We start from the raw sequence: 14383 nt of genomic DNA on the forward strand, positions 1-14383 counted from the left end.
TCACAAGCTGTGTGTCTTTAGTGGTGTGGAAGTAGCTCTTTTAAGAGTGTAAGAGTGAGAGTAAGAGTGAGAGTAAGAGTGCACCCTTTTTTGGGTATGAAATATAGATTTTGAAATATATAAATAAACAGATTCAAAGGCTCCTGACATACATGTGAAAGGCCAGGAGGCAGCGGGAGAGAGAAAGAGAAGCTCCACTAGCAGAAGAAAACGAAACACAATAAAACACACTCCACCTCATACAGGGAGAGAGAAGCGTGTGTGTGAACAGACTCACATTGTAAGAATTCTGCTCTGGTCCTGGGTACTAATACCAATACCAGCTGTTATCTTCTCCTCAGGTTCATACTCACTGTGATTGAGGCCACAGCCTCTCTCAGCTCCTGCAGCTCCTTCTCTTTCACTTCAATTCTCTGCTGAAATTCCATCTGGGTTTCACCCATATCTTTCTACATGTAGCAAAAAGATGATGAAATGAGTTTGTTTTATTGAAGGTGATCATATTCTTTAATCATCCACTGCAGGATGGACCCCAACCTTGTGCCCTATGCTGCCTGGGTAAGGCTCCAGGTCCCCATGACCCTGACTGGGATAAATGGTTAGGAGATTCTCCTCTGCCCTCTCTCATTAACAAGGTGTCTTCTCTCACAGACCTGCCACAGTCTGGCTGTTTTATGTTTACTGCACCATCCTCAGTAAACTCTACACACTGTAGTGTGTGAAAATCCCAGGATGGTGGCGATTTCTGAGATGCTGGAAGCACCATGTTTGACGCTAACAATCGCATCATATTTAAAACCTCTTAGCTCACACATCTCAGCCATTCAGATGCTCAGCCAGATAATAAGTGATCCTCCTCACCCTGTTTACTTGCTGCATGCATTCAACTGGAGCCACAGGATTCACTGTTTGATGGAGTTTTCGGTAGAAAATTTGAACTTTTTATACTTTATAGTAACATCATGACCCAGGTTTGCCCCAGTTAGAACGCAGACTCTGATATAAGTTAAGGTGCTAAAATTTCTCTTTAATCAGTTATAGGATATATTCAGTAACACATTTCTTTACCAAACCAGACTTGATCTCTGCATCTTTAAAGCAGAAATGCTCACGAGTCAAGACAAAAAAGTTATAACTTAATAAAATTCATAATTTATATTAGAGAGTTTCTGGCCTGACCTGTATCTCCGCCCTTTCTGCAGCAGCTGCGATTGTATCATGGTCTCTGTGTTCAAATGTCTTACAGGAATAACAGATGCACTGCTTGTCGGTATGGCAGTAGCTCTCCAGGGGTTTGTCATGGAGGGAACAGACCTTGTCGGGCAGATTTCCAGTAGGATCAGCCAGCTTGTGCTTCTGAAAAGCTGGAGACTCATAGTGAGGCTGGAGGTGAGTTTCACAGTAAGAGGCCAGACACACCAGGCAGAACTTGAATGCTCTGCATTTTCTCCCAGTACAGAAATCACACTCCACATCTCCAGGTCCAGCATAATGGTCAGCAGGAGTAGCTGCTTGTAGTCCAGTCTTCTTCAGATTCCTCACCACTTCAGCCAGGATGTTGTTTCTGCCCAGAACAGGTCTGGGTGTGAAGGTCTCTCTGCACTGGGGGCAGCTGTAAACTTCAAGATGATCCTCCTGATCCCAATAGCTCTTAATGCATCTCATACAGTAACTGTGACTACAGGGAATAGTCACCGGATCCTTCAGTAGATCCAGACAGATCGAACAGCTTAACTGGTTCTGATTCCCTGTGATACTGGCTTCTGCCATTTTACCACGAACACTGATAGGATTCAGTTTAGTTTTCTCTCAGTTTTCTGTGTGTGAGAGTGGGAGGAGCTTCCTGCTTCTCAGGCTGCAGTAGGTGTGGTTTTAGACTGAGGCCAGACTGAGAAGAGCAGTTAGATCAAACTCCACCTTCGTGTCTTAGGAAGGAGAGTCAGGTGACCAGGTTCAGAATGACTATTAATTTTCCATCAGAAAGCTTCCCAGGATGTAACTATGTAAATTTATTTTAGGTACTACTAACTTAAAATATCAACTACACACCTAAAGTAGCAAGACCAGCTTCAGTTAAGCCCAGAAAAAGAATGATAAAATACTGGATAAAATATCCAACAAATTTCAATAATCCCCTTATGAAGTATACAGTTATGGGACAGCACATTATAGGAAGCACAGGGCACCCTGGATGGGATGCCAGTCCATCAATGGGCACAGGGCATGGACACCCTGGATGGGAAGCCAGTCCATCACTGGGCCAAACACTCACTCACATGCTGAGGACAATTTAGATACTAATTCACCAAACTGCATGATCTTGGACTGTGGGAGGAAACCTGAGGAAACTCACAGGAACACGTGGAGAACATGCAAGCTGTACATGCAGAACCAGGAGTGGGAACCAGACCCACAAGCCTCCAGGTGTGGCTACAGCACCACCTACCAAGTCACAGTGCTGTCTGACAGTGCACATGGTTTCAGGAAGGCACCACCTGTGTGCACCTGCAAGCAGTACACTCTCCCGTCACCTGGAGGCGCTGTTTCTCATTTACTTGTTGCCACCAATAATAATAAGTCGAGACAGGAGGTGCAGTTTGTATGGAATCTGTCCTACAGTGTTGAAGCTTTTGGGTCACGGTGCGCATTTGGACATTAAATCATCTGGACATTAAATCTTCAGAAACATGCAAAGAAATAACACAGCATGTCCTGGAGGAGCTGCACTGTGTGCCACTGCCCTCCATATGAGTGCTGGACTTCACTGCACTGTAGGTATTCCAGTGAATGCTGCGTATTTCACTGTGTTTCTGTACCTGTACATATTTCACTTATTTGGGCCGGGATTTGATCGCATTGTGTCGTGGTATTTTACATATAAATTGTCCTTTTCATGTAAGCCTATATGCATTTAGCCTGCGCTACCAAATAAGGACGTGCACAGAGCCCAATAATTGTATTTGCATCTCTATTTGCTAAGGCAGCAAAATTATTTGTATTTTTATTTGAATAAAAGTGGAAATAGGTGTACAATCCAGTTTTTGTTTTTACTTCACTTCTAATTTTTGAATATTAAACTGTTAATATTTGTTATTCAATAATGTGTTTATGAAAACCATAAACCAATATTACATTTAAGTATTTGTAATTATTTTAATGAACATTTATAACCAAAAACATAATCGAAAAGAAAATAATAATAATAAAAAAATAACACTTGGTTCTTAATCCACACTCAAACCAATAGATTGAACTCTAAACCAGGGTTTCCCAAACCTTTTCGCCTGGGGACCCAAAAGGAAGATTTGTCGTTTGCCTGGGACCCTAACCCATAATTTATGATGAAATACCATTACATATTAACGATATAAAAACAAAACAAAAAACGCACAAAGAACCAAAAGTTGAAGTATACAAACAATATTCTTTAAATATTTTCTTTAAAAAATGGTTTTAGTTTTATTATTTATATCTGTATTGCTGTTTATGACAATTAAAGCTCCCCTCTAAAGACCCCTCCTTCATTTTAGATAAAACAAAATGGTGGGTAGCATGGTGGTGCAGTGGTTAGCAGTGTTGTCTCACACCTCTGGGACCTGGGTTTGAGTCTCTGTCTGGGTTCCATGTGTGTGGAGTTTGCATGTTCTCCCCATGTCATCATGGGTACTCTGGTTTCCCCCCACAGTCCAAAGAGGCTAATTGGGGTTACTAAATTGCCTGTAGGTGTGAATGGTGTGTGATTGTTCCCTGTGATCCTGTGTGCCCCATCCTGGCTGTTGAATTGGCTCTGGACTCCCGATAACCCAATAGGATGAATGGTTTTGATTCATCATATTTGCATATATATCATAAATTCCTGTAGTGTTTTTCATGTTGCTATTGGTATGAAAAGTCCTTAAGACACACAGACACCTACAGTTAATGCATCATTGACAGAAACTTAACCCTGAACTTTATCTTCCACTTTCAAAACCTTGTCTCTAAGTTATCCTCTTCTAACTGGAAAAAAACTCTTTTTGGCGGGCGGCATTCTAAAACGCTTAATGTGAAAAAGCTTAATGTGGTTTAATGTATCAACACAGCGACCAATAATCACCAAATTTCCCACAGACATATCTGGTCATAAAGACTTTAACTTGACAACAAACCTAAACCGAAATGCTAGGAATATGGACTTTATCTTACGTTAAATGTTTTCTTCTCCTTTGACGTCCATTATAAGGAAAAGGCTTAATGTGGTTTAATGTACCAAAACAGCAACCAATGATCACCAAATTTCTCACAGACATATCTGGTCATAAAGACTTTAACCTGACAACAAACCTAAACCGAAATGCTAGGAATATGGACTTTATCTTACATTAAATGTTTTCTTCTCCTTTGACGTCCATTATAAAAAAAAGGCTTAATGTGGTTTAATGTACCAAAACAGCGACCAATGATCACCAAATTTCTCACAGACATATCTGGTCATAAAAACTTTTCTTTCAAATCCAAAATATTAGGAATATGCACTTTATCTCACATTAAGCCTTTTCCACTGACGCCCACTGTAAGACAAAAGAAAGCATTAAAAAAAGACAATAATAAATGTAAGGTATTCACATAATTAGTTTTTTAAATTATTATTAGCAGACGCTCTCTTCTGACTACAGGAACCTCTATGTAGGAAACCCGCTGGACTTCCAATGGACCTCCATCCAATCAGCATCCTCCATTAGTTATTGTTCGCCTGCATAGGAGGGGCCTAATGTAGCAGACACCCCCTGGAGACTAACATGCTGGATAAGCAGTTTTTTAGTAGGCAGAAGGAGTGAATGTTGTCGCATTATTTAAGATTTAGGATTTAAGAAGTTTGTGGGTTCATTGGTAGGTATGGTTCTATATTTATGTTACTTGGAAATTATTTGGAATAGACCGTTTGTGATTTGTTTTTTTAATTGCACTTTATGTAGCATACTGTTTCCAGAGTAGTCAGTCACTGCGTCAATGAAATTTTCAAGATATCCTGCCTACCCCACTGCCTGCGATGCCCTTCTGGCCTGTAATGCCTTCCCTGTACGCCCTTCTGCCAGTGATGCCTTCCCTGTAAGCCCTTCAGCCTGTGATGCCTTCCCTGTACGCCCTTCAGCCTGTGATGCCTTCCCTGTACGCCCTTCTGCCTGTGATGCCTTCCCTGTACGCCCTTCTGCCTGTGATGCCTTCCCTGTACGCCCTTCTGCCTGTGATGCCTTCCCTGTACGCCCTTCTGCCTGTGATGCCTTCCCTGTACGCCCTTCTGCCTGTGATGCCTTCCCTGTACGCCCTTCTGCCTGTGATGCCTTCCCTGTACGCCCTTCTGCCTGTGATGCCTTCCCTGTACGCCCTTCTGCCTGTGATGCCTTCCCTGTACGCCCTTCTGCCTGTGATGCCTTCCCTGTACGCCCTTCTGCCTGTGATGCCTTCCCTGTACGCCCTTCTGCCTGTGATGCCTTCCCTGTACGCCCTTCTGCCTGTGATGCCTTCCCTGTACGCCCTTCTACCTGTGATGCCTTCCCTGTACGCCCTTCTGCCTGTGATGCCTTCCCTGTACACCCTTCTGTCTGTGATGCCTTCCCTGTACGCCCTTCTGTCTGTGATGCCTTCCCTGTATGCAGAGTGCGAATTACCCCTCCATAATTGGGGGGTACTGCTTTCATAACACTTCTATGACCACAGTGGCGACTGGCCCATAGGGGTCGCTCGGGCGCCGCCCTCCCAGATGTGGGGGGAATATAAATATATATATATATATATATATATATATATATATATATATATATATATATATATTATGTTTAACATATAATGTTAATAATCTAATATATGTTTAACAAAGCAGTATCTGGGCTATCAGATGAAGCTTCTAAAAATGTCCATAAATATGAAATTGTGGAATGCAGAATCAATACCACTAAAATTCAAATAATAGGGCTTATTATTAGCTAGCTAGTTGTTTTTTACGTTGCCCCTATAGGTTTCACTGATAGTAATGTTTTTTTCAGAGCAGAACGTTAGATCTTCTTATGCATTAACATTAACCTAATAACAAACAAACACAGGCTAATTTCAGAAAGGCACACTTTATTCATGATAAAATGAGAATGAAAAGTTTATCTCCTTGGAAAATGACCATGATCGATTTTACCTCACCAAATAAGGTTTAAATAGAGAACTTAACTTATCTTGCTAGTTAACGTAACTAACGTTTACTGTACCGGCCTCAGAAGGACAATGGTAAGTAATTCAACTTATAAAGACGTCAGCTTGCATTAGTAGATGAACCACTTAAATGAATAAATTAAGGTTGTAAAATAAAACATTTTCAACAGGCTACTTATAGATACCAATGCACAACGAACACAACGAACAGGCCACTCAATTAGAATGAATGACGCAACCGACTGACTAACTTGCTTTAGCGCCGAGGTGGTTAAAATGGTACGGTCCACATTAGGGGTGTTTGAAATCGTTTTACATAACATTTTCCTACAAGGTGAGGCTATCTTTTTTTTTTTTTTTTTTAACAACAAATGAAAAATGGTAGTACCCCCCCAAACTGCTATTTTTCTCTCTTTGGGGGGGTCTGGGTCTTGATCGGGGGGTACAGTACCCCCCGTAATTCGAACCATGCCTGTATGCCCTTCTGCCTGTGATGCCTTCCCTTTATGCCCTGTTGCCGTCCCACTGTTCATCCTGCCATCTGTAATCACCTCCCTTCCCCCCGCTTTGTGTCTCTAATGTTAAGACTGGGAAAATGTGAACTGGGACTTTGACTTTCCCTGCCGGCCCCTGGAGGATGGGCTCCCCCTCTGAGTCTGGTTAGGGTTAGGGCTTCCTGTGCTGCCCCCTGGAGGATGGGCTCCCCCTCTGAGTCTGGTTAGGGTTAGGGCTTCCTGTGCTGCCCCCAGGAGGATGGGCTCCCCCTCTGAGTCTGGTTAGGGTTAGGGCTTCCTGTGCTGCCCCCTGGAGGATGGGCTCCCCCTCTGAGTCTGGTTAGGGTTAGGGCTTCCTGTGCTGCCCCCTGGAGGATGGGCTCCCCCTCTGAGTCTGGTTAGGGTTAGGGCTTCCTGTGCTGCCCCCTGGAGGATGGGCTCCCCCTCTGAGTCTGGTTAGGGTTAGGGCTTCCTGTGCTGCCCCCTGGAGGATGGGCTCCCCCTCTGAGTCTGGTTAGGGTTAGGGCTTCCTGTGCTGCCCCCTGGAGGATGGGCTCCCCCTCTGAGTCTGGTTAGGGTTAGGGCTTCCTGTGCTGCCCCCTGGAGGATGGGCTCCCCCTCTGAGTCTGGTTAGGGTTAGGGCTTCCTGTGCTGCCCCCTGGAGGATGGGCTCCCCCTCTGAGTCTGGTTAGGGTTAGGGCTTCCTGTGCTGCCCCCTGGAGGATGGGCTCCCCCTCTGAGTCTGGTTAGGGTTAGGGCTTCCTGTGCTGCCCCCTGGAGGATGGGCTCCCCCTCTGAGTCTGGTTAGGGTTAGGGCTTCCTGTGCTGCCCCCTGGAGGATGGGCTCCCCCTCTGAGTCTGGTTAGGGTTAGGGCTTCCTGTGCTGCCCCCTGGAGGATGGGCTCCCCCTCTGATTCTGGTTCCTCCCAAGGTTTCTTCCTTCTAGGGAGTTTTTCCTTGCCAGTGTGACCTCTGGCTTGCACACTGGGGGCTTTGGGTGGGGATGCTGTAAAGCGCTTTGAGACAATGTAATGTTGTGAGAAAATTCTATACAAATAAATTGAATTGAATATTGAATAAGGACTGTGAATGACCTGATTTCTCAACCCATATTGTGTTGCAAAGTGTTCATTCCCAGTCAAAATGCCACATTTACTGATTCAGCTTTAACACATTAGACATTTGTGGTAGTCGGTACAAGCAACGATTAAACGATCAGATGATTTTGTGCACTTACAAAAGTATTTATTTGCAATATATGTTATATAGGCTGTGATGGTGGTCTGCTAATAAAATAGAAATTCAATATAGTCTTTTAATTGACTGTTGAAAGGTGAACCTTGAAAGTGGCTGTTGGATGAATGTTTATAATATAACTATTACAACTGTTGTAATATTCTTGCATATATGTATAATGTGTATATATATAATTACCATTGTGTGTATATATACAGTCATATGAAAAAGTTTGGGAACTGCTGTCAGCCTGCATAATAATTTACTCTACTTCCACCAGAAAAGATAACACTGGTACCTCTTTCATTTCCTAGGAACATCTGAGTACTGGGTTGTTTTCCGAACAAAGATTTTTGTTTTAGATATTTAGTGGCACTAATAAAATATTAATCTGAAGTGGCTGCAAAGAAAAGGTGAAAGACTTTATGACCAATATGTCGGTGAGAAATTTGGTGATTATTGGTCGCTGTTTTGGTACATTAAACCACATCAACCTTTTTCTCGTTAAGCGTTTTATAATGTCCCTGAAGCAGCCGTATGGCAGCGGAAAATGTGAAAAGTGATAATGATTTATTTGTGTTATTGATTTAAGTGTCACTGCAGAACCGAGTTTTATATGTACAAGTATAATGCAAAATGTGCGTCATGACAGAATTAGGTGGCGGCGGGAGCTTGTCCCCTTTCTCTTATTGTTGCTTGTTATTAAGTCGCATGGATAATATCCCCAAAAATCCTACGCCGGGCCACTGAGTCCGTGTCCATTTCTGCTTAGACCGCTCCCGCGTTTGGTATGCAGCATTTCCAGTTTGTATATGAAAGCGAAAATATTTCAATGCTAGATTCTCCATTTTGTCGAGAAACGCGGATGAGATTCTGTATTGCAAGGTAAGATTTTAGTCAACAAATGCACCTTAAAATAAAATAAGCTATATTTGGGATTATATTATATATATTAGAGCAGATTATGGAAGTAAATCTGTGTCATCACAATTTGAACTTTATATGCCACTGAATTTCTAACATTGAATATTTATGTATTGGAAATAACCATCGGAAATTCGATGGTCCGAATTCACATGCAAAAATACGAGGTTAAAAATACAAAGACAACATTTCAAAGTTGCTCCAATTCGATGGTTAGTGGCGTATAAAATTCAAATTGTGATGACACAAATTTACTTCCATGCTATATACCGTTTCTCAAACCAGTCCTGGGAGTATATGGAGCTAAATTAGGGCCAAAAGTTTTGTTAATTTGAAAAAAAAAACTGAAACTGAAAGTTCAAGTTTTGCTGTTGAACTTTAAAAAGTACAACGATGTATTCAAAATAAAAAGACGTGTTTGAAAGTTTTTTTTGGCTTAAAAATTATTTTGATTCAGTGCTGGATTTTTTTTTTAAATAAATGTTTTATTTTCATGTTTCACTTTAATATATATTTCAGTATTTTAGGTCTTATTTTTTTCAGTTGCAGATTTTTTGTTTTCAGATTCAGGTTTTTTTTTTCAGTTTCAAGTCTTTTTTTTCGGATTCGGATCTCCTTTTCAGTTTCGGACTTTTGGGACTGATTTGGCGTAGGGGCGTGGTGTCAGCTGAGAGGGGCGTGGAATGATGAGTGACAGCCTAACGTAGTAACGTAATGGACGGCCTCCGTGCCATCGGCATATATACAGGTAGTACCCGCCTGCAGTGGCTATCCGTGGGGAAGTTGTTGAAAATGGCATCCGATTCACGTGGAGCACCTGTTGGCGCCAGCAAGACATGTTTCCTACCTTTTTAACAAATACTCAACTAATAATTGTGCCCACGTTTTACTCCAGCGGTATACATAAATCGTGCTACGTAGGCTATTTACCGTACTTTTAATCGCCCCTCTCTTAATATAATAAAATATAAAATAAAACTCAATTTAACTGCCTCGATCTGTCCATACCAGCAGATGCCTAGTGCCCTAAACGAAAGTGGTGCATTGGGCTGTGTAGTGAAACGTATACAGTGGGAAAATAACTAATAAAGCGTAATCACGAATTGGTAAAACGTGGCCACCATATATAAAATGCAATTTCATCGTCATCGGCGGGGCAGGGGGTGTCTGTAGGTGGGGAATTTGCCATAGCGGGAAATTAAGCATAGCATTAGCTTGATTAACTACCTTTATGATATTACCGAGTGTTCTTGAAATTTTACACTTCTTGCTGTGTTCAGCTCACGATTATGCCTTTTAATGTGTATATTCATATTGTCTTCGTTAATATCTGTTTGCCAGAGTGTCGACTGTAATTCGACAGTGTCTGTTGTGTGACCAGCCTTGTGCGTCTTTGACGATAAGCATAGACATTTACTTTCAGTGTCATTAATAGTCCAAGTTCAATGACGAACTATTTGAATTTACCTATAGGCTAACATTGCATGATACAGCATTTGAGCTTGGACTTGGGCAGAGGTGGGCACTGCCCTGCTACCTGCAGACTAATGTAGGCACACACTAGAATGCTTATTAAAGCCTTCAAAGGAAAGCTGCTTTATGAATCGGTGTTCTAATAGACACCACCTGAACAACACACCATCCTCAACTAGCATGATAGTCCTATCCTGACACGTCACCAATATGTTGAGGTAAAATTGAGTTTTATTTTATATTTTATTATATTAAGAGAGGGGCGATTAAAAGTACGGGAAATAGCCTACGTAGCACGATTTATGTATACCGCTGGAGTAAAACGTGGGCACAATTATTAGTTGAGTATTTGTTAAAAAGGTAGGAAACATGTCTTGCTGGCGCCAACAGGTGCTCCACGTGAATCGGATGCCATCTTCAACAACTTCCCCACGGATAGCCAGTGCCAACTATTTTCAATGGAAAGTAGCTAAAGTCTGCTCGAAAAGTCGCCAAATGTCGCTAGATGACGTCATGCGTACATTTACATATTAATTACGTAATTACGTCGTATTTGCATTCTGCGTGTTTTCCCTAATCCTTCCTCACGTGACCAATATAATTATCAATTACGTTACATATTTTCTGTCAGACAACATTTATATTATACGTATATATGTTTTTTATGTGTATATGAGTTTAATAAGTTTAATGAAGTTTATCGTTGTGTATCAGTAAACGATCTCAGACGAGTTCAGAAACTGGAATGAACTTAAGCTCTGTAACAGTGAGTAATATAAGTGCATCAGAAGAAAAAATAAATAAATAAGAAAAAATAAGAAGAAACGGTCAAATTAAATAGTTTTATTTCAAGCAAAGGAGAAGCAGGTACGTGATTGGTCCGTGGCAACACCGTTTGCACATGCACAGCTCATTCACATCTATGTCAGGTGCCGTGCGGTCACGGGAATATGCTGCTCCTTTCAGCCGGAGCTAGCGCTCACTGATCAGAGCAGACACAGGGAGATGAGTAGCTGTACCGGGAAAGCAAGACCTCGCGCTTACAGGACAGTACTGGCGACATTTGGAAAGTTGCTAAGGTTTGTCCAAAAGTCGCTAGGCGCTTTTTTGAAAAAAAGTCGTCAAGAGGGTCTGAAAAGTCGCTAAATCTGGCGACAAAGTCGCTAAGTTGGCAACACTGATAGCCACTTCAGGCTAGGGATGTGCGGATCGATCCTAAAGTATCGATATTTTCGATACTGGCATTGTATCAAACAGATCGATTCTCAAATAGAAATATCGATTCTATCTGTTTTTTTAACGAGTGATTTTAAGACATTTTAATAATGGTAGTACGCCGTATATTGTTTAAATATTTATTTAAATAGGAACGCAATGAGAACTACATCTTCTTCCGCTGTGTCTCCGCTTGTCAATGCAGCGCTCGCTCACTCTGTCAAAGGCGAACACGCGCAGCGCGGGCTTAAAAAGGGAGGCGAGTGCGCGGTCATGACTGAAAGAAAAAGAAGCATAATCTGGAGTTATTTTACTCCAGTTAACAATGATGAAGCTTCATGTGACGTTTGTCAAAAAACAGTACGCCACTGTGGCAATACCACAAATATGATAAAGCATCTAAAATAGTAAAACACCCTAAAGAGCACGACGAAGTACACCTGAGGCGAGCAGAGGAGGTAACAGAGACACGACCCCCATCTTCTTCTGGTTTGAGGCAGAGTTCTTTAGCAGAATCCTTTCAGAGAGGTGGACATTATCCAGGTATCAAGTGGTGATTAAGTTATTTGATTACAAAAAGTCAAGTAACATTTATTTATATACTTTATACAATGCAGATTATTTCATATGAATATATTTTATTTCATGGGGAGCAGAATAGTAAACTGCATATGAGTAACTTGTTAGGCTATAAAAGTGATTTGATTGAAGTGATTGATAAATATTTAAACTGGACATTTTAGTTTAAACTAGGATTTTTATTAAAACATTTTATCCTTTTTTTAGCCTCTCTATTTTTGTTACCTAGTGTCTTGTGGATATTCTTAATTGAGTAGTTTATATATTAATTATATAATTTAAAACTTAAATTAGTTTAACTGTCAAGTAATACCTGGGACAGATTTACCAAATTCTTACTGCATGAAACACAGCTTTAAGAACATAATGTGTATATGTTATATTTCATAGATGCCTCTCAGAGAGCATTGGCTATCACAAGAAGCATAGGCGAGATGATTGTGAGAGACCTCCAGCCAATCTCAGTGGTAGAAGACAGAGGATTTATTGCACTTGTCAAGACTCTTGATCCACGCTACCAAATCTCTAGCCAGAAAAAGCTAATGGAGGGTATAATAAACAACATGTATGAAAGCTGTAAATCCAAAGTAATGGCAACATTACAAAATGAAAACAATGTGATACAACGGATATGTGGACCTCAAGGTCCACAGAGGCATATCAACTGTGTCCTGTCATTTTATTAACAATTTTATTAACAGGAATTTGTGTTAGAAACCTGCCATTTCAGTGCACAGCACACAGCTGACAATATTAGTGCAGAGCTGAAAAGAATAGCTGAAGAATGGGGCATAACTCAAAAGGTGCTTGCAGCTGTCACAGACAATGGTGCGAATATGGTTTCTGCAGTGCACAAGGCTGGGTGGAAGCATTACCCATGTTTTGCCCATACATTAAACTTGGTGATCAAAGATGCAATAAAAGTATCACCTGAGATCTTTCACCTGCTGGAAAAATGCAGAACCATTGTATCATTTTTCCACCACAGCACAAAAGCCACAGAGAAGCTTAAACAGATCCAAAAGCAACTGAAGGTGACTGAACATAAACTCATTATTTCAGTTGAAGCCAGGTGGAATTCAGCTTTCTACATGTTGGAGAGGCTACAGGAACAAATGGATCCAGTTACAACAGCACTCTGTCTACTCGGGAAGAGTGAGCTGTGCTTTACAAATGAAGAGCAGTCTGTTATCCATCTGACCATTGAGGCCTTGAAACCTTTTGAGGAGGCAACACGTGAAGTATCAGCAGAAAAACACGTTTCCATCTCAAAAGTCATTCCACTAGTATCATTGCTTCTTAGAGCAACTGCTGCCAGTGAGCGTCAAGGTTGCTCTTTTGCCGCACAACTGGCACATCAATGTCAGCGCAGATTCCGTGGAGTTGAAGCCATAAACAGCCTCGCTGCCAGCACTTTTCTTGACATGAGGTTTAAGCACCTGGCATTTCGTGACAAAGATCATGTAGAAGCCGTGAAAAAGCGACTCATCTGAAATGCAGAATGTCACCTTGCCCATATCTGAGTTAGCTCCTGCACCACTAGAAGGTACCTCAAGATCTGTCCTATGCTCTGTGTCAGCACCTACAGCAAGCTGTGCCTCATCAGTGACTCCAATGGCCGCACATACTGTACTGCATCGGCTACATCTAAAGGAGGCATATGGGAGGATTTTGACTTCCAGGTTAAATCAGCACAACAACAACAACAATCAGGAACCAGTGATTCTATAATTGAAATGCGTCGCTATGCTGAGGAAAAAGTAGTTCCCCGAAACGGAGACCCACTAGCTTGGTGGAGAAATCATGAGCAAACCTTCCCAAATCTCAGCAAACTAGCAAAAAAATATCTTGGGATCACTGCATCATCTGTTCCATTTTCTCAAAGGCAGGGGAGTTGATCAGTCAAAGAAGAAATAGGCTAAAGGGGAAAAATGCTAACATTCTCTTGTTCCTTCACAAAAACCTATAAACCAGTTTTCATGTTTTTTTCATGGATTACACAAATATCAGTATGCACAAATTAAGATTGTGACTTAAATGTAAGATTCAACCTGTTCAGCTGATTTGACATTTAAATTATTTGTGTTTGTAGCCTCAAAGACATCCCTGGTTTGATTTTCAGTGCATTCCAGTCCATTGACTGTTATCAGAGTTTTGTTTATTTTTTTATTATTTGTGAGATTTTTATTTTTTATTTGTCAAAAACAAAAGATTTCTATCAGTTAAAGGAAAACTGACTGAAGAGGGAAATGTCAGCATTCACTGTAATGGGAAGAAATGTA

The 14383-nt window shown here is 41.3% G+C and overlaps 1 protein-coding gene across 1 annotated transcript; it reads right to left on the reverse strand.

The window, feature by feature from the left end:
- Positions 1-318: 318 nt before the first annotated feature.
- On the reverse strand, positions 319-1951 carry LOC140588760 (E3 ubiquitin/ISG15 ligase TRIM25-like). The gene is made up of 2 exons (XM_072710741.1): positions 1180-1951; positions 319-449 (listed from the first exon to the last, which is right to left on the reverse strand). Exons 1-2 carry the CDS (start codon positions 1768-1770, stop codon positions 327-329), a joined length of 714 nt encoding a protein of 237 aa, XP_072566842.1. The 5' UTR covers positions 1771-1951; the 3' UTR covers positions 319-326.
- Positions 1952-14383: the final 12432 nt, after the last annotated feature.

Source organism: Paramormyrops kingsleyae, chromosome 4, assembly GCF_048594095.1.
Source record: "Paramormyrops kingsleyae isolate MSU_618 chromosome 4, PKINGS_0.4, whole genome shotgun sequence".
Lineage (NCBI taxonomy): Eukaryota > Metazoa > Chordata > Actinopteri > Osteoglossiformes > Mormyridae > Paramormyrops > Paramormyrops kingsleyae.